The following is a 21026-nucleotide window of genomic DNA, read 5'->3' on the forward strand; positions in this document are numbered from 1 at the left end:
CATTGCTTACTTGGCCCCGCCCCCTCCTCGCGCGCCTCTCTCCCTCGCTCGCGCCCTCAACAACCCCGCCCTCTTTTCAACTCACACGCTGATTGGCTGATCGGACTAAGGGGCGGGGCTAGAAGTGGCCGTTAACGGCTGTGAGTCAGCAAATTTAAATACAGCCCACAGATAGGGAAGGTCACTCTCTCTCAGCCTCAAAAATGGCTTCAAACATACCAAACAGTAAATATATATTATCAATTAATATATATCATATACTATATACTATAATATAACATGCCCTATTATCTTTGTCTAGTGTCATTTGGATATTTATATGAAAATATATATGACAATACAATTATATATGTGTACTAGCTGTGCCCGGCCACGCGTTGCTGTGGCAAAGTGGTGGTGTTATTGGTTAAAAATTGTTGTGTAATTTTTATTTGATGTTATTTGTATTTTTTATTAATTTTATTGTAAGTTATCTTTTTATTTATTATATTTTATTATTTTCTTGTATTATTTTTAGTTATTTTCTGTTATTATAGTATTTTATTGTATTAATTTTTTAGTGTTTTTTATTATTTTTTAGTGTTTTTTATTATTTTTTATTGGGTTGCTAGGAGACCAAGTTGGAGGAGCTTAGACTTCTAACTGGCAGCAATTGGATAAAAGCAATTAATCCTCTCTCTCTAATTAGGACTTTATTTTTCTTTTCTTTTTGTTGTATCAACCTAGAGACGTGGATGATGGGTTGTGTTGTCAAATTTCGAGGTTGGGGGGTCTGTAGTTTTGTTGTTTTGTGGGTCGCCGTGATGCCATCACTCTTTTATATACTGCTCTTCTCTTAAATAAGTTTCAAAGTGGCTTATATAGTAATATGTATTTCTATTATAATATTTATTTTTCTATTCTGCTCTCTTAAATGAGTCTCAATGCATATACACACACTATAGTATATATATATATATATTCTGCTCTCTTCTCTTAAATAAGTTTCAAAGTGGCTTATTATATAATACATATACATTAATATGTATATTCTGTTCTCTTAAATGAGCCTCAAAGCGGCTTTTTATATAACAATATATACAATATTAAATATTGTATATATTATATTATTATATTTATATTCTACTCTTCTCTTAAATGAGTCACAAAGCAGCTTATTATATAACAATATATACAATATTAAATATTTTATATATTATATTATATTTATATTCTACTCTTCTTTTAAATGAGTCTCAAAGCAGCTTATTATATAATATTATTTTTATATTTATATTCAGCTCTCTTCTCTTAAATGAGTCTCAAAGTGGCTTATTACATAATGTAATTTTATATAATAATATATATTATATATATATTATATTATTATATTTATTTCTGCTGTTCTCTTAAATGAGTCTCAAAGTGGCTCCCAACACTAAAAAATGGGATGATTACAATTTAAAACCTAGAAGATAAAAATGTTAAAATAAGACTTAAACACAGAATTGGGTTGTTGTATGTTTTCCGGGCTGTATGGCCATGTTCCAGAAGTATTCTCTCCTGACGTTTCGCCCACATCTATGGCAGGCATCCTCAGAGGTTGTGAACACAGAATTGTTGAAAACAAATAGTTAACAATCACATAAAAGCATAAACAATAATTAAAATAAATAAAAAGAAATTGCTTGTCTCCGGATTTGAGCACCACTAGAAGACAATCAAATAGTAGCACTAGATACATTGCAATAAATTGCAATTGTAAATTGTAATTTATTGTAAAAATTACAATAAACTAATTAGAAACGGTAGATCCCAAGTTACTATGAAAACAAAGAGATTCCTAGAGAAAACGTTTTGCTCAAATCCACAGTCAAACCCACAAATGTGGAGGGACGATTGTATGTGGTAAAAGAAAGTAAAGTCATTTACAATAGTTTAAAGTTAGAGCAGTTATTCTCTTTAATGCAATTATTTTGTGTTGCTCAAGTAAAGATGAAGTAATACTTTTAAGTTCACAATAAATTATATTTCATCACAGAAAGAGTGTCGATCAAAGGTTGCCAATATCTCTCTCCCGCATCGACTCCCAATGGATAGCAATGCATATTACTCCTTCCCTGTAGTGATGACCCTTTTCTTCAAAAGCTTTACCAGAGACTAAAACCAAAATTTAATCAGTCAAAAAATAGCATGCTTTATGTATTGAAGGCACTGCAATACCCAGGAGTCTAAGGGCTCACCTACACTGTAGAATTAATGCACATTGATACCACTTTAAACTGCCATGGCTTAGTGCTATGAAATCATAACAGTTGTATTTTTAAGAAGATCTTTAGCCTTCTCTATCAAAGAGTGATGGGGCCTCACCAAACTACAGCTCCCAGGATTGCACTGCATTGATCCATTGCAAAGTGGTGTCAAACTGCAGTAATTCTACAGTGTAGCTGCACCCTTTGTGGCTAGCCTATAATTCAAGGCTCCAATAATATCTACTTGAATGTGCAGAGTTGTTTTTATTTAATTGCCATACAGAATCTTTCTAGAAAGAACTACATCAACTGGGATTTTTCTGTTAGGAATTGTGGGAGTTGCAGTCCAAAACACCTGGAGGGCCAAAGTTTGCCCATGCCTGGTGTAGATGCGCCTAGAGGCAATGGTAAGGCCGACTGAACTTCAAGCCCATCAGGAATCCCCAACAACGAGGAAGGCGGCAAAGTGTGTCCGAGGCAAAGTCTTCTCTATTTATTGACTGATTTGGGCCACCATTTGGGGACGGAGGCAACGAGGCTAACGCGGGAATCACCGGGCAACTTGAGATGCAAGGGTTCGTGGATGTGGGCCAACCGCAGCAGCGCTATCCCGAACTCGTCTCCGCCAGCGCGGTATTTTCCGGCTGGCTTTCCTGATTCGGACACTATTTCAGTACCTTCGGGAAGGCTTTCTGGAGGTAGAGGAGATGTGAATCGAATGGGCAAGAGGCGTTTCCGGATGACGCCCATATGGTGGGTCCTGGCCGTTAGCTCCTGGCCGATGTAGCAGCCCTTGGTGAAACTGATGCCGTTCAAGTAAGCCACATTGGACTCCAAAGGCAAGGCGACACCAGAAGGCAGGTCTCTCACTCCTTCAGGAATGCCTGCAACAGCGAGAACAGCAGCAGGTATTAAACACAATTTGGAAATCTAGGTTTTCCCTATTTGGTAGAATCATAAGACTTGGAAGCTTTGCATCTCCTGCAACATCAGTTGGGAGCCCCTCAACATATATTGGTAGTGCATTATATAAATTGTGGTATAATAATATAGTACGATATAATAATATATAATAACTATTACATATAATATTAAGAATAATATTGCAGTATAGTGGTATAGTAAAATATAGTAATGTATAATATTAATATTGTGCTATGCTAATATATTGTATATACATATAATATTGATAATAATATTATAATGCAATACAATATAATACTAATAACAATACAATATAATAATATAATACCAATATATGTTGAATTGGTTGGGATCCCTATCAGGCAAACCTTTTATAACTATGTAACACAATTTTGTTCTTGGGTTGTAAATGTCATTTCCTAATTGGTTCTATCATACAAAACTAGAATAAGTTAATTGAACTGCAAAAACATGATCTTTGCAGGACATCCTGCAGCAGCATATTTTACTTTAATTTTTCAATTAGTATCTTATCAAGTCTCAGCCAATGCAACCTAGTTTGTGGCAGCCATAAAAACAAAGTTTCTGGAGTAGAACAACTACTTTCAAAGTAAGTACCGCACAATTAAACAGGAAATAATACTTTCAAACAAGGAAGAGAACATTTTCCAAATTTTGTTACATAGTGTAATAGTAGTAGTAGTAAAGCCCAATTTTCTACTTTATACTGTTTGGATCTGAAGCCGGAGAATATGGAAAATTATGGAAATATGTACAATAGGTTGAAAATGTCAAAAGTGGAAATGGGACACTCTTCTTTTATGCTCAGTGAAAACCACCTATGGAATTCCTGATGATGACGATGAGGATGATGATGAGGGTGATGATGATGTATTTATTTATTACCCACCTCTTCTCCTGGCATGATAAAACAGAACACTATTAAAATACGTATATTTGCTATTTGTATAGGTTATATAGGTAAAATGCAGATTAAAATTACAGATAAGATGCAGGTTAAAATTCACAAATTCACAGATAAGATGCAGGTTAAAATTCACTGGATAGGCCACCGGAAAAGACGATTCACAACCCAGCTCCTATTTATGATATTCTCGTATCCATCTCTTGATCAATTAATTTTCAGTTTATATCTATCATCTGAGGTACATCATGATGATATTCAACACCACTTCAGAAATAACAACTCGTTGTGGGTGGCTTTAAACCCCGGTGGCAAGCTAAAACCTTCTTATTCAGGCAGGAGAATGCTTTGAAGCAAGGGATGCTGTTTGGTATTTTGATTATTTTATGTTTTTTGGGATTTAAAAATATTTAAATTTAGTCTTATGTTTAATATTTGAAGATTTAAAATCATATCCTTTTCTTAATGTTATGAGCCACTTTGTGCGTCATTCGAGAGACAGAAGGAGGGTATACATAAATGTAATACTGTATTTCTTTGATTCAAAGATGCCATCGATTGCAAGATGCATACTAATTGCAATACCACCAACAGTATATGTGTGTGTATATATGTGTGAGACTCTGTGTGTGTGTGTATATATATATATATATATATATATATTTCAATTGTAAGATGCATCCCATTTTTAGAGATGTTTATGGGGAAAATATGTGTCTTGCAATAAAAGAAAAAGGGTTATAATAACCATAGTAATACTTTGCATCCACAGGTAAGCATGAATTTACCTTGTCTGTACCTGTACATATGATAATCCTTCACGTTTCCTATCTGGCTTCCAGGAATGATCTCTAGTGGGTCGGCGCCTCGGCTGGCAACCAACCTCCAACCCATAATATCCACTCGGGGGTCAAGAGTAGCAACCACGGCTTTACTATCGTATTGCTGGAGTTTCTGGGACGCTTCCTCTGAGGGTCCCTCTGGAAGGACAGCCCACAAACAGAGGTCTAGGCAGGAAGTGATATCAACTTTCCTTCGGATCTTGTACAATTTTAAATGCTTTTGAAGGGGGTCCAGGGCAGCAGCATCGCATTCCAGCAGCAGGTGAGGCTCTTCTTGTGAGTTTCTGTGAATCCTGAAAAATATCCAAAATTAGGAGAAACAAAAACTGCTGTTGAAACTAAGGTTTTGAATCAGAAATTTGTCCCTGTGTTGTGCCAGATCACGACCTTTATTATTAATTATTATTTACTTCACTTTTTTTCTCAATATAGGGATTCAGGGCCTTTCCCAGTTCTTCTCTCTTTTGCCTTCCATTTTAAAAAACAGGAACTGCTTTACTTGGCTGGCTTTGAAGTTGTGTACATATGACTGCATGCACACTATAGAATCAATGCAATTTGGCAGCACATTAACTGCCCTGATTCAGTGCCATAGAATCTTGGGAGTTGTAGTTTTACAAGGTCCTTAGCCTCCACCACCAAAGAGTGCTGGTGCCTCACCAAACGGCAACTCCCAAAGCAATTAAAAAAACTAGAAACTGTTAAGGATGTACACACTTTGGGGACAATCTATAATTTCTAAACATGATTTCCCTTGCATTAGATCCCGTCGTGCAAAAATCAAGCCAACTAGATATGCCAGCTGTTTAGCATCCCTCTCTCTTTCTCACCTGTACAGGATGACATCATAGAGGCAGCGGCCCTGGACGTTGAGCGCATGCGCGTAGAGCGCTCGGGGCGAAGCCTGAGAATCCCCGCCCCCCTGCTGCGTCAGGAGCGTCACGTCGTTCGTCAGCAGCCCTTGAAGGAAGGTCGCCGCCTCCGGGCCTCGGAGACGGAGCAGGGCTCGGTGCTCTAGCGGGAAGCAGGTCGTAACCGCTTGGCTGTCTCCTCTTTCCCCGCTTAGCTTCCTGTCTCCGCCCCTGAGGCCCAAGCGGAGGGAGAGAGCCCTCCGCAGCGCCGCGTTCGCCCTCACCAACATGGCGGAGCTTCAAGAAAGCGCGCTGCCTTTCTCCCCGCACGCATCTTGGCTGAGGAGACAAGTTGCGCCGACTGCGCAGGCGCATTAACTTCTCCGCAAAGGAAGGCGGGGCAATGCCCGCTCTTGGCTTCTCATTAGTCGAGGCGCCTGCTTGTTTTTCTGTGGCCACGCCCTCTGAAATTTCCCAAGATTTAGCCTTCAGGGCCTTATTGGACTTCACTTCCCAGAGTCCCTAGTAATTGGACAAGGAAGCCGAGGCTTCTGGGAGTTGAAGTGATGGGATCTGGTTTTTTTTTAATACCAGGCATGGGCAAACTTCAGCCCTCCAGATGCTTTGGACTGCAACTCACAATGCTAGGCATTGTGGGAGTTGCAGTTCAAAACACCTGGAGGGCCCAAGTTTGCCCATGCCTGGTATTAAAAACCTCCAAGGAAAGATATTCCACCACTCCAATGCAGAGAGTTCCGCTGCTGAACAGCTCTCCTTGCAATCGGGACGTTTTATGTTCAATGGAATCTTCTGTCATTTGAACCCATGGTTTATGTGCTTATGTTTCTAACTCTTTTAGTTGGTAAACGTTGTCCCGCATGCAAGCCGCCCCAAGTCGCTTCTGGGAGATGGTGGCAGGGTGTAAAAATAAGGTTAATAATAATATAATAAAAAAGGTAAACTCCACCTTTTTTTTTTTACAGAGTTTACAGACACGATCACACTTGCTCTAGAGACCAAGGAAACACGAAGATTTTATTTCGATTTTATTAGTTTCGTCTCACTGTTGTTCAACTGTCCTGTCACCCTAAGTACAATCAGGCCCCGGAAAATATTTACAGAGACGAGAGTCAGTTTTACACTCAACGGGTTTCTCATACAAGTTAGTACAAAAGAAAAAATAATACAAGACGTTGTATGATGAAAACTTGATAACAACATAGATTTATTATGGACATTTAGTGACTTTCAAGTATTTTCCAGTGGAATGGAATGTGAGTGAGAGAGAGATTCACTTGTTCTGTGTTGTCTTTTGGATGTGAAACCAATTGCAAACCATGTCAACAAGGCATGGGCAAACTTGGTCCCTCTTGGTCCCGCTTAAGCGGCGGAGGGGGAAAAGGAAAGGGCCTGAGGCTGTCAGGAATGGTGGGAGTTGAAGTCCAAAACACCTGGAGGGACCAAGTTTGCCCATGCCTGTTCTAGAACTATATTTCCCAAACTTCCATGGGATCACATGCTGACAAAAACTGCTCAAAATAGGGTTTGGAAGGTTTTTTTCTCCCTGTTTTCTAGGAGTTTGGTAAAGCAAAAACAGTGCACCCCCTACTATCCATTCTGATATGAAGAACACATTTCTGCAAAGTTGCATTCATTTCGAGACCCAGCATGGATATGACTCCGAAGTCCAGGGTTGAAATCCTTGCTTGGCCATGGTAATCCAATGGGTCACACTCTCTCAACCTCGGAGGGAAAGCAAATGGAACCTTTTGAGTAAATCGTGCCAAGAACAGCCCATAACAGAGTCACCATAAGAAATGACTAGCATGCAACAACAAAGCATTTACTTCTGCATTTTGAATAAATCTTGCCAGGAATAGCCCATAATAGCATCTACTTTTTGCATTTTCTTCATCATTTTGTGGGTTAAATCAGAAACTTGGGATCATATTGATGGATCCAAGCGCTGCCTCCGATGTCGATCAATAAGACCAATAAATTAACTAATTTCAGCCAATTGTTGTTTTTTTTTATTGTGTCAGAAGCAACTTGGGAACATACTGCAGTCACTTCTGGTGTGAGAGAATTGGTCGTCTACAGTAACGTTGCTCAGAGGTCACCCGGATGTATTAGCTGGAAGGCTTCTCTCATGTCCCCACAAGCTAGAGCTGACAGACGGGAGCTCACCCTGTCTCGCAGATTTGAACTGGCAACATTAAGGTCAGCAACGCAATCTTCAAGTCAGCAGTCCAGCCGGCACAAGGATTTAACCCATTGCGCCACTGCAGCTCCTCAGACTATTGATTACCGTATCATAACAATACGCACTTTAATCCAGGCCAGCCAATAAGCGTGATATGGTTTGCTTGTAGGACAACTGGTTTCTTTAGAAAGGAAGAAAAGTTGCCTCTAAAATAAGGAATCTCCTGTCCATGCAAAATGGAACAATATTATGTCAGCTCTACTTTGATCGCTCATTTCTTTAATTCTCCCAATGCTTTATTCTTGGGCTTAAGGGCATAAGACCCTCCTGAAAGGGGAGAAAACACAAATAAATTGCTTATCTTTATCTGAGAAGACACTTTTCTAAGAATCTCTAGATCCTCCAGCACGATTATATAGTCAACTTCCATAAAAGGTTGACCACAGAATTGCACTAAGGGGGCTTTACAATATCTAGCGCCTTTTGGGGGAAACTCTTCCCAGATTCCTGACCATGATATTGGGATGACTGTAACAAAGAGTTTTATTCCACAAGAGACGTTTGAATACCATCATGTTAGCACCATCTGCCTTCACAACCAAGATACCAAAAGTCACTCCCTCCTCATAATGTTGCTTAAAGGCACTTTGGGGTCTAGGATGTGTTCGAGCAACGTTTGCACCAAAGATCAAAGGAAGAGGAACATTTCACAACAATTAAACAAAGACGGCACATGGTTATGAGATCCTTGGGTGCTTCTCAGTGAAGCACAAAAGCATAAACACGCCACAGAGGTCTAAAGTTGCAACTCCACTGATACCAACGATACAGGACTTGAGTCTTTTTCTCACTCCTGATCTAGGGAAGTTATCACACCATTGCAAGAGGACCATGGATCCATGTTAGTGCCCCATTTGTCTGTCAGTGGGACATCTTCCACATGAGTTAGACATTAAGTATGGGTTATTTGACGAAACCTTGGAAAGCACACAGCAAGAAGGTATTTGGTGGATGCCTACAAATGCATGGAGGGGATAGGATTAAAGGGTGAAGGGCCATCTTGGGTGCCAAATTTTCACAACAGGCAATAGCCCAATATATGGCCCTCTTTCTCTTTCAGCTCCCAAGTTTCAGAGAGATGTGGAAGCATAGGGTGGTTGCCACTGGAAGAATTGCCAATACAAATCCCAGTGTATGCATTGCTAAGATGTCAGGGAGCCAAAAGACCATGGAGGAAAGGGATAATCACTACATATACTAATGTATAAGTCTAGAAATTATAGTGCAAAAAGCAAACTGAGTTGACTTATCCGTGGGCCAGTGGAAGGACTGTGCCTTTTATCCAAAACATGGCAACTGGCCCCCATGAGGCATTGCTGCTTTCAACTCTCTATGGAATGACTTTCAACTTATCAACAAGTCCAATCAAAATCCTTAATTTTGGCTCCCAAACCTGCTCTCGAGTTATACAAGAGGTCGACTTATACACGAGCGTGTATGGTGTAATAAAATATGGGCATCATTAAAAGGCCAGACGAAGAGCAAGGAGGGAAGCAAAGGAATCAGCCGGATAAAGAGAAACACTGGATGCAACCAGCTAAGCAAAGGGGAATGTGAGTGAGTGGCAGTCCCTGACTCCTGCAAGGAAGTTATTGGGGAGTTTGTGTGCTTCCTTGGCAAAAAGCAAGGAGTTTCTCTCCTGAAATTTCAAGTCGGAGAACAAACTCTGCAACTGCACCCCACAAGTTCTGCCCTGAGAGAACAACATAATGAACACCAAGGATGAAATCCTTGAAGCTTTCCTTTTGGAGTTAACACAAAATGACCAACAAGCCCTCTCATGTCCAGACGCTGAGCTTTGTGTATCTGGGAGCAGAAAGTGGGTGTAGGGAGAGGCCTTTCCTGAACCAACTGGGAGCATTGCTTCAACACATTGCTGGTAAACATTGGGTAACCTTTATCCAGACATTTCGGCCTTCGTAAGGAACCTAAAGCTCTCCAGAACTAATCTTGTTCCAGCAAGAAGACAGCTCCAGCTCCTGCTTTGCCTATTAAGCTAGACCTCCTTATATCCAGACAGAGTTTTTCCCATCTTTGCCATTGGAACTACCTCTCTCTGAAACAGCTTTAGGCTTGGCCCCTTGTTTCTCCTGGGCCGTGTTGGCCCTGTTCTGCTCCGCCATCGTCCCGCCGGACGCAGGACTGCTGGTCCTCGAGGGCTGGCCATTCCCTTGAGTCCCGTTGTAGCTCTGGAAGGCAATGTCCAGCTGCTCTTGAGCCACCCGCAAGTGTTTATGGAGAGTGGACAAGTCTGGGGGGATGTTCTCGTCAGGGCTGGTGCACTGCTGCTCCTGGGCGACATTGGCCAAGTTCTGCTCATGGGCCATCAAGCTGTTGGGCACCTTGCCCTGCTTGTCCGATTTCACCACCAAGTTGTACTCCGGCGGGCAGGAGATGTTCTTGGGGTAGGCGGCGTAGTTGTAAGGCGGCTGCCGGAAGCTGTGGATCTTCCGCTCTCGGATGGCATCCCGGATGGTGCCGATGCCCAAGTGGCACATCTCGGCCAGGTTGAGGAGCAAGCAAAGGCAGCTAACGACGTACATCACCAGGAGGAAGATGGTCTTCTCAGTTGGCCGGGACACGAAGCAGTCAACGTCATGAGGACAAGGCTCTCGGGTGCAAAGGTAATACGGCGTGACTTCGAAGCCGTAGAGCATGTACTGCCCGATCAAGAAGGCCACTTCGAACGAGGCTCGGGTGAGGAGCTGGAAGACGTAGATCTTCATCAGGCCCTCCTCCTGGATATGTCTCCTGCCATCGTACTTCTTCTGCTCCTTCTTCTCCTCCTTCGCTTTGGCCTTCGCTTCCATCTCCACGATCTCATCGGTGATCATGGGCTCCTCCTCTTCAGCTCCCAAGGGGTCTTCCAGGTTGCGGACAGCTTGCCAGTTGAGTGCAAACTGCTTCTTCCGCTTAAAGCCCCGGAACCTCTTCTTCTCCTCTTCCGTGGACCTTGCGATCCTGTGGATGGCGTAGCCCAAGTAGATGACCGACGGCGTGGAGATCATGATGATCTGGAAGACCCAGAACCGGACGTGGGAGAGCGGCGCGAAGGCATCATAGCAGACATTGTCGCAGCCAGGCTGCTTGGTGTTGCAGGTGAACTTGCTCTGCTCGTCCGAATAGATGGACTCGCCTCCGACGGCTGTCAGGACGATGCGGAAGACGATCAGGACGGTCAGCCAGATCTTCCCCACAAACGTGGAGTGGTTGTGAATTTCTTCTAGTAGGCGGGTTAGGAAGCTCCAGCTCATGTTGGTCATAGGGGCTAATCATTTATAACCTGCACAAAAGACAAGAGAAGTTGGAACAAAGTTAGTTTTGTCTATTGAGTAGTGATTCACAGTTGGGATTATCTGCCCAACCCAACATCTGCCAAATTGCACCTCTTAACATTCTTATTAGTAGAGTGGTGAATCTGCTCTGAGTTTTTACCCCTAAACCAGGCTTCATCACACTGGAGAGTGTCTTCAAAATTTAGACCAGACCCCAAGAAGATTCACTGCCTTCTGCTCACACTGAGGGCGCTTCCAGACAGCACCAAATTGCAGGTTTTAGTGAGGGGCGAAAAATCCCAGGATTTCAGAAGAGGTCCACATACAGACCTATTAGTCCCGGGATTTCTGTCTCCGTCGTCCAGACTTGATGCTATGTTGCAGGATTTAGAGGCTCCCAAGTTGGCTATCACAGGACATCTGCCAGAAATTGTGGCTTTTTAAAAAAAAACTCAAGATGCGTATATGCAAATGTTCAAATTGCTACAAAAATTCAGTTCTTTGTACTAGCCAAAGAAACTTTGCCCTTGCCATGTTTAGTGAAATTTCTGGCACACAATCAAAGTTAATGGAGTAGGACCACCTCTGTCCAAGTCAGCATTACACAATCAAACAGGAACACACACTTTCAAGCCAGGAACATCACCCTGTTGTTCCCTGGCGCAAGTAGACCACAAAACCTGTCTGCACAGATGGCCCTACAACAAGGTCTGAGTAAATATAGTAATGATGATATTCTGTTCCTGGTTTGAAAGTGTCTGTTCCTGTTTCATTGTGTACTACTTACTGTAAAAGTACTTGTTCCACGCCCAGAAACTTTGTTTTTCTGACGGAAACTTCATTAAACAAGTGAAGGATGACGTTCCTCTCTACTCAAGTGTCACCTTTTTAGCAACCGATCCATCAAGAACAAACATCTAAAACCCGGGGAAAAAATCCAGATTAAAAAAAGGTTTTCTGACTGCAGGGACATGCAGACATTCAAAGATGCAGATTTTCGACTCAGAAGCGGGATATTCTCGCACCTAAGAATCTCGTGTTTTTTCTCGTTTGTAGCGCTTCCTTCCCACGTTTTGTGGGAACGGCATCTGGTCACCCTCAATTTTGCTGTGGAAGCTCCTGGGATAAAGGTACTATCTTGACGGGCCCTGAATCTCTTTCTGTGTGCCTCCAGCTCATTTCCAACCAATGCAACCCTAAAGCAAACGTATCACAGGGTTTTCTTGGCAAGATTTGTTTCAAAGAGGTTTGCCATGGCCTGTAGGTGAGAGTGTGGACTTGCCAAAGGTCACAGCTGTGCAGGGATTTGAACCTTACTTTCCAGAGTTGCAGTCCAATGCTCAAACCACTATGTTCGCCTGCGAGATGGTTCCCCGATTAATAAAAACACCCGCATTTGCACAAAATGCATACCATGAAGAGGACAAACCTATACCTTTTCCCTTGCCGTATTACTTTCCGGTGGTGCAGTGGATTAAACTGCTGAGCTGCTAACTTGCTGACCCAAAAGGTTGGCAGTTTGAATCCAGGGAGTGGGGTGAGCTCCCGTTGTTAGCCCCAGCTTCTGCCAACCTAGCAGTGCAAAAACATGCAAATGTGAATAGATCAATAGGTACTGCTCCGGTGGGAAGGTAACCTACGCCATGCAGTCATGCTGACCTAGGAGGTGTCTACAGACAATGCTGGCTCTTTGGCTTAGAAATGGAGATGAGCACCAACCCCCAGAGTCAGACATGACTAGACTTAATGTCAAGGGAAAACCTTTACTATTACTTTCTATAAGTAGCAACTGCATTGGTATTTGTTTCTTTGGATATTTCAGGAATGTCACGACCCACCTGGAATCTGACATATCACTTGTTGTGTGTGTGAAAGAAGCAAGGCATGTTAGGCGAAAGTTTAAAAGACAACCCAGTTCAATGTCAGCCTCTTTGTTTGGAACCAAACCAAAGACGAATCCTAAAATATTCCCACTGCTCCTTAGAAGGAACAAACCAAATTGATCTTGAGGATTTTAGTGAAAACAGGGTGATGAGAGAACATTTAAGAACCACTTCCAAGTTCTGTGTGTGCTAAATGATCATAATTGTCCGACACAAATAGCTATCACAGGACTGCTAACTACGACTGATGTAAAACACACTTGTATAATGAATAGTGCAAAGGTCAGGATTCTTTTATAAATTGACAAATATGAAAAGCAGTGTTGGTGATGTAAGAACATTATTGTAAAATCATGAATTATGTATGGATGGCTTTGTACAAGCCATGACTAATGGTCACCAACTGAATTGCTTTTCTCTACGGTTTACTTAAGAACAAACTTTGTTGTTCGGAGAGGGTTCAAGTGGCAAATGCCTCCTAGAGACCAGGAATAGATTGTTCATTGTTGCCTTCAAAATTATCCACATATTTCTTCCAATTTTCTCTGTCTGGAGAGAGGAAAAACTGGATTTTTTCTTTCTACGAAGCCCTTCCAATATCATGTTGAAATCCACAGATCCTTCACCTATTTATTGCTAAAGAAAAGTCAGAAAACTAGCCATATTGAACGTCAAATATATTGGTTTACTGTGAGTTTTCCGGGCTGTATGGCCATGTCCAGAAGCATTCTCTCCTGACGTTTTACCCATATCTGTGGCAGGCATCCTCAGAGGTTGTGAGGTCTGTTGGAAACGAGGCAAGTGGGGTTTACATATCTGTGGAATAATGTTCAGGGTGGGAGAAAGAACTCTTGTCTGCTCGAGGCAAATGTGAATGTTGCCATTGGCTAGCTTGATTAGCATTGAATGGCCTTGCAGCTTCAAAGCCTGGCTGCTTCCTGTCTGGGAGAATCCTTTGTTGGGAGATATTAGCTGGCCCTGATTGTTTCCTGTCTGGAATTCCCCTGAATGTTGTTCTTTATTTACTGTCCTGATTTTAGATTTTTTTAAATGTTGGCAGCCAGATTATGTTCATTTTCATGGTTTCCTCCTTTCTGTTGAAATTGTCCACATGCTTGAAGATTTCAATGGCTTCTTTGTGTAGTCTGACATGGTGGTTGATAAAGTGATCCAGCATTTATGTGTTCTCAAATATATTACTTTCAAGGCCTGTTTCCATCTTGCGTCTTATAGTGCATAGTGCACAGACATTGTAGAATTAATGCTGCCATGGCTCAATGCTATAAGATAATGGGAGTTATTGTTTTACAAGGTTTTTAGTTTTATAAGATTCTGTAGCACTGAACTATCACACTGAAAGTGGTGCCTAACTGCATTAATTCTACAGTGCAGATGCAGCACTCCAGTTGGACATTCAATGAGTCTTCCTTAGGAGTATTTTTCAAGGAAACAGTGGGTTATAGTTGATGAAAACTTGGACGGAAATACATTGGCCTTCCTTCCTTGAGAATAGGGCTTTGTAGCCAGAGCAAGCTAAAAGGCCGTGTCTCTTTCCTTGTGCACTTTTCGGGTCTCCATTTCACACATACACACACCATGTGCTTTTGAGACCGACACAAAGGAAATACTGTGTTCTTGAAGACAAGAATATCTGGGTGAATGAAATGGAGGAGGGAGGTCCATGGAGACAAAGATAGGCAGGGATAAAGAACTCCCCAGTTTCCATTTAATTTAATTTTCAAACACCCTGTTCATCAGATTAGGTTTAAGGTGTTACAGTAGAGTCTCACTTATCCAACATAAATGGGCCGGCAGAACGTTGGATAAGCGAAGATGTTGGATAATAAGGAGGGATTAAGGAAAAGCCAATTAAACGTCAAATTATGTTATGATTTTGCAAATTAAGCATCAAAACATGTTTTACAACAAATCAACAGAAAAAAGGAGTTCAATACATGGTAACGTTATGTAGTAATTACTGTATTTACGAATTTAGCATCAAAACATTGCAATGCATTAAAAACATTGACTACTAAAAGGCAGACTGCGTTAGGTAATCCAGAACGTTGGATAAGCGAGATTCTACTCTATGTAGAAAAAGTTAATCCAGAAAAGGCAACAAAACCTTACACCAGACTAAAGGGACATCTACACTGTAGAACTAATGTAGTTTGACACCACTTTAACTGCCATGACTCAGTGCTGTGAAACCCTGGGAGTTGTAGTTTGGCAAAGAAGGCTGAAGACCTTGCAGAACTACAGCTCCTGGGATGCCATAGCATTGAACCATGGCAATTAAAGCGGTATCAAAATTACATCATTGCCATTACTGTTTTTATATTGATCTCCAGCTTTTATCTTTGATGCTGGATACAACTTAAGGGGGGAAAACACAATTTAGAATCTGCAACATATAAACACTTAGTCCATACTATTTCAAAACATCCAAAGAGAAGGAGTTATCATTCTCCAAGGCTGTCACAAGGTTAGTAAATAGGAGTGCCCTGATAATATTTGGTTTTGCAAATATGCTGGACATATTTCTAGACTTATGCTGGAACTGCATTATATGGTTAGTGTAGACCCAATGGAGCCTCCAGTGGCGCAGGGATTTAAACCCTTGTGCTGGCAGGACTGATGACTTGAAGATTGCCAGCTCGAATCCAACTCGGGGAGAGCGCGGATGAGCTCCCTCTATCAGCTCCAGCTCCAAGTGGTGACATGAGAGAAGCCTCCCACAAGGATTGTAAAAACATCTGGGCAATGTCCCCATGGCAATGTCCTTGCAGATGGCCAATTCTCTCACACCAGAAACAACTTGCAGTTTCTCAAGTCGCTCCTGACACACACACAAAAACTGCAGACCCATATAACGCAGTTCAATGTAGTCCAAACTACATTACATGCATCTGCATAGACCACATAACTGCATTACATGGGTGTGTAGATCCTACATTTCTCCAATAAAAGAATTGTGAGGTTTTTGGGCTGTATGGCCATGTTCCAGAAGCGAAAAATCAAGAGAGAATGCTTCTGGAACATGGTAGCTATACAGCCCAGAAAACTCACAGTGACCCAGTGATTCCAGCCAGGAAAGCCTTCGACAACACAAAGGAATTGCAGTTTGTGGCAGAGCAGGGTTGGTCTGGATGACCTTTGTGGTCTCCTCCATCTCTGTGATTCGGACATCCTTTGCATATACATTTCCTCCAATGCTCTTCCTTTTAAATTCTCACAAAAGAGCAAACACAAATGCTAACATAAGAAATAGAAAAATCCAAACCTTTATAAGGAAAATAAAGGGGATACTAACCGGATAGTCACGGAGACATGATGCTTCTGGAGCATGAAAGATGCCACCAAACCCAATGCTCCGCTCGCAACTTTGGAGCAAACTTTTAAGCACATCCTTCCGGGCTCCGCCTTCCTGGCCCTGAGACGGCAACCCACCGACCTCCCTATAAATAAAGACTAAGGAGCAAAGGCCACGTTTCCCCTTAAAAGTCCTGAAACAAAGGTTGTGCCGAAAGGCACAGGAAGGCACTCCAGGGTCTTGCTTTCGGTGGAAACCTTTGCACGCGCATCATGCTCTTTTTGTGCAAAGAGGAGAAAGAAAGGCACCCTCTCTGACTTCCCTGGGCTTTGCATTTCTTCGGTGAAAGTTAAGAGCATCAGTAACGGAGGAGAGGGAGGGAAAGCATGACTAATGGGAAACATCTGGGAAGCGCATGGCCAGGGAACCGCAGCGCAAGGCTTTGGGGATAGAGGAAAAGGAAGAAAGAAACACTCACTGGGTTGGAAAGCTATGGAGCCATGTACAATTTCAAGCCAGACCGGAGTGCATTTGTACTAAAACAAAACACACTTCACAGAAGGAATGCAGTTCTTGGCAGGGGGTTGGACTGGATGGCCCATGAGGTCTCTTCCAACTCTACTATTCTATGATTCTATGATTCAACACCATTTGGGCTCAATGCTATGGGAGATGTACTTCTGCAAGGCCGTCTTAGCAAACGATGCCTCGCCAAGCTATGACTCTCCAGAATTCAGATGTAGCATGGATTCTGAGCATTGAGAATGTTACGGGGCCTTCTCCGCCATAGAATATTGGTGCCTCAGCAAACTACAACTTCCAAGAGCCAGGGCAGTGAAAGTGGAGACAAAACTGCACTTGTGCTGTACAGTGTATCAAAAGGATGGGAAAAGCAATACAGTAAGTCGATTTTCAACAATGCCATAAATTTTCAGAATACAGAAAAGAGCAATGGGAAATCAATTATATTTACAAAGCAGAACATGTTCTACTTGGTTAAAGATTTTTATGGAGAGATTGGATGGCCAACCTGAAAGATTTCAGAAGTGGGTTGGACTAGATGACCGTTGTGGTCCCTTCTGACTCTTACTTTATAGGATGCGTTTGATGCTATTCTATTTTAGGCAAGGGAAAGCTTAGAGCCACAGCTGTGGAAGGTTTTAATTTGTGGCCCAGCCCTTTACGAAGGCCGTTATTATCACGATCATCAACACAGATGTCTCTCGGAGGGTTTATTCTCCCTAGATGTAAACATGACAACTATAGCACTGCTCCTTTGAATACACACTTCCCGAACTCGCCTCTTCCTGGCCATTGTCTTGGATGTGGTGCTGTCTTGGACACAATGGCCATAGTGATCCCTATCAGATGCAGACACGTGCAGACAAAGACATACACACACTTAATTGCTTTCTTCTGAGGCTGAGAGAGTGTGACTCCCTCAATGTCACCCAAAGGGTTTCTATAGCCAAGCTGGGATTCAAACCCAAGTCTCCAAAATTATAGTCCAGTGCTCAAACTACTATATCACACCAAGTTTCAATATTTCTTAGTCCTTATCAAAACCATTAATTCCTAAAGTACTATGCAGACAGTCAATTACATTTACAGTAGAGTCTCACTTATCCAACATAAACGGGCCAGCAGAACGTTGGATAAACGAATATGTTGGATAATAAGGACAGATTAAGAAAAGCCTATTAAACATCAAAATAGGTTATGATTTTACAAATTAAGCACCAAAACATCATGTTATACAACAAATTTGACAGAAAAAGTAGTTCATTACACATTAATGCTATGTAGTAATTACTGTATTTACGAATTTAGCACCAAAATATCACAATGCATTGAAAACATTGACTACAAAAATGCATTGGATAATCCAGAACATTGGATAAGTGAGTGTTGGATAAGTGAGACTCTACTGTACTTACTTACTTAGCATTTATACTCTGCCCTTCTCACCCTCAAGGAGACTCACGGTGGATCACAAAACATACATTTGCAACAAATATTTAATGCCATTTTTATATACAGACAAGACAGACAGTTATACATAGATAGAGGTATATAGGCTTTTCCCATCTTCGGTATCTTGGAGACTTGTGCTCGGTTCTGGCCACAGGAGGTTCTGTCACTCCATCTCCCTGCTGAATAGCTTCCTCCTTGATCTAATCACTGGCATTTTCTGGCATTTCTGGGTTCCTTTAAAATACCTCCCCGCTTTTTAAGCAGTACCTATTTATCTACTAATATTTTGCTTTCGAACCACTAGGTAGGCGGAAGCTGGGCTAAAGGCCAGGAGCTCACCCTGACCCAGGCTTTGAATTGTCAACCTCTTGATCAACAAGATTTACTACAACTGGTGGTTTAACCTGCTGTGCCAAAGCCCGGCACAATTAAATGGGTAAAAAAAATTTTAATAGTCACAGGCTAATTCTAATAACACATTTGTGTGCCTCGAATGTTATAACTGTTTCTGGATATCTTTGACTTACTGGTTCCAAAAATAGCACTTATGACATATTTTCTGGCACCAATTTCTTGAAAGCCCCGAGGAAGCATAGCAACATTTCTGTACTAAGTAATACAACTTCTTTCCTATGATCTTGAAGGCATGGCCTATTTCTTGCACAACTGCAGCATTAAACATGAGTGGATGAGACAAGAAGCTATTATCCAAAATAAGATGGGGAACTTCGGGGGAAAATTTTCAAATGTTGCATTTTCCCGATCCCTTGGATATGCCATTATCAGAATATAGGGGCAAAACTGCACATGAAAAGCAGATTTAGGACTTTTGGGAGAAAGTTTTGCCAAAGCTCAAGCCAGCTATTTGCACAGAAGGAGAAAATAGAGCTCCGAAATAAAAACAAAAAATATACTTTAATTTCCAGTGCAGTATTTGTACATTTGTTGCATAAACACAGGATAAATGTTTGGTCTAGCAAGCAGCTAACTATGTGTTGTAAACTAAAACTGGGAAGGAAAGCACTAATCAGGTAGGAAATCCACGCTTAGATAACAAAACTTCACTCTGGCTTCCTTCAGCCCCCTTGGTTCCTTCAGCCCTTTAGTTTCTCTCCATCTCAACTTCAAACTGAGTTTAGATGGGGCTTCTGTGTTTTGGTTCACTCTACGGGCACATCTACACTACAGAATTAATGCAGTTTGGTATCACTATATAACTGCTTTGAAAGTACTGTGATTTGCAAGACCTTGACAAGCTACAACTCTTACCATTCCAAAGCATTGATCCATGGCAGTTAAAGTGGAGTCAAACTGATATAGAATAGAATGCAGATGATTTAGTAAAGGTAAAAGTTTTCCCCTGATACGAAGTCCAGTTGTGTTTGACTCTGGGGGTTGTTGCTCCTCTCCATTTCTAAGCCAAAGAGCTGGCGTTGTCCGTAGACACCTCCAAGGTCATGTGGTTGGCATGACTGCACGGAGCGCTGTTACCTTCCCACCGGAGCAGTACCTATTGATCTACTCACATTTGCATGTTTTCTAACTGCTAGGTTGGCAGAAGCTGGGGCTACCTGCGGGAACTCACTCCACTCCCCAGATTTGAACCACCGACCTTTCGGTCAGCAAGTTCAGCAGCCCAGCTGTTTAACCTGCTGTGCTCCATAAATGCTTTATAAATGGAATATCCCTAAGGTTTGGACGTTGTACACTATAGGTGCATTGGAAGAAATGGAGCGTGATCCACGAAAACTATGCCAAAATAATCTAAGGCTGCCCAGATGCCTCCTCTCTCCTTTTCTGAAACGTGTCTTGTTTTCCTATAGCTTTTGCAGGAAAGCGAAGAATGGGAAGGAGGGCAGGGAATGAAGGAATCCAGCGGCACCTTTGGGATCTGCTGATTCTGAGTCTGGCTTTGAGGCTTCAGGAAAAGGAAGCGAGTGGGAAAGGAACTAATTACTTGTCGAGGTCTTTACGAGCAGCCCTCTGACACTGGGGTTCTGGCGGTGATGTTTTTGGAAAGGGAACAGACGCAAGGGGCAGGGCAAGGGGAAAAACTTCTAAAAGAGCGCCAAGGCAATGATGGTTCATGTGCCGGCCACCCGCCTGCCTTTTGGGGTCTTTATTGTCTTTGCCAATTGGGACTGTCGAGGGTTTGAAAGATGTTTTCTTTCTTTCTTTCTGGGAGGAATTTTTTTTTTTTATAGTTAACCCCGCAGAATGGAATAAGGCATCTAGCTGGTTTCTGAAGCGTATCATGAACATGACTGACCCAATATATGGCATCAATAGGGTTGCCGTGTTTCCAAAATAGCATGAAAGAGCAGTTGCAATTCATGTCTAATGCAAAGTTGTCACCCAAGTAGCTGCTTCCCCAGAATGCAAGACAAAGTAACTTGCTTGGATGCCAACTTCCCAAAATTATAGTCCCTACAAACCGAACATTTCCAAGCTCTGCTCTTTCTAGTCTGTCCCAAAATGTCAGAGTAAATGAATGCACATTATGGGCTCAATTTCAGATAATTGTGTAGCCAGTTGATTGCAAGCT

At 42.0% G+C, this 21026-nt stretch overlaps 2 protein-coding genes across 7 annotated transcripts in view; both read right to left on the reverse strand.

The window, feature by feature from the left end:
• Window positions 1–1916: 1916 nt before the first annotated feature.
• On the reverse strand, window positions 1917–6140 carry iba57 (iron-sulfur cluster assembly factor IBA57). The gene is made up of 3 exons (XM_008112241.3): window positions 5753–6140; window positions 4869–5215; window positions 1917–3115 (listed from the first exon to the last, which is right to left on the reverse strand). Exons 1-3 carry the CDS (start codon window positions 6061–6063, stop codon window positions 2721–2723), a joined length of 1053 nt encoding a protein of 350 aa, XP_008110448.3. The 5' UTR covers window positions 6064–6140; the 3' UTR covers window positions 1917–2720.
• A 643-nt stretch (window positions 6141–6783) lies between these two features.
• The window catches only part of gjc2 (gap junction protein gamma 2), a 60109-nt gene continuing 45866 nt past the window's right edge, over window positions 6784–21026 (reverse strand). For 4 of the 6 annotated variants that reach the window (XM_008112242.3, XM_062957392.1, XM_062957391.1 and 1 more), the window contains one exon: window positions 6784–11319. In XM_008112242.3, coding sequence (XP_008110449.1) covers window positions 10043–11299 — 1257 coding nt within the window. In that variant the 5' untranslated portion in view covers window positions 11300–11319 and the 3' untranslated portion in view covers window positions 6784–10042. Of the gene's footprint in view, window positions 11320–16507; window positions 16886–21026 lie in introns of those variants that run through there. The other 2 variants (XM_062957394.1, XM_062957390.1) reach the window with 2 other exon arrangements.

This window comes from Anolis carolinensis, chromosome 6 (genome assembly GCF_035594765.1).
Source record: "Anolis carolinensis isolate JA03-04 chromosome 6, rAnoCar3.1.pri, whole genome shotgun sequence".
Lineage (NCBI taxonomy): Eukaryota > Metazoa > Chordata > Lepidosauria > Squamata > Dactyloidae > Anolis > Anolis carolinensis.

Excerpts from the sequence above, each read along its gene's own strand:
- iba57 (XM_008112241.3), bottom strand. The coding sequence starts at position 6,063 with ATGTTGGTGAGGGCGAACGCGGCGCTGCGGAGGGCTCTCTCCCTCCGC. Across the intron at positions 5,216-5,752 it reads TATGATGTCATCCTGTACAG|GATTCACAGAAACTCACAAG; the intron begins GTGAGAAAGAGA and ends GATATTTTTCAG. Across the intron at positions 3,116-4,868 it reads TATGTACAGGTACAGACAAG|GCATTCCTGAAGGAGTGAGA; the intron begins GTAAATTCATGC and ends TCGCTGTTGCAG.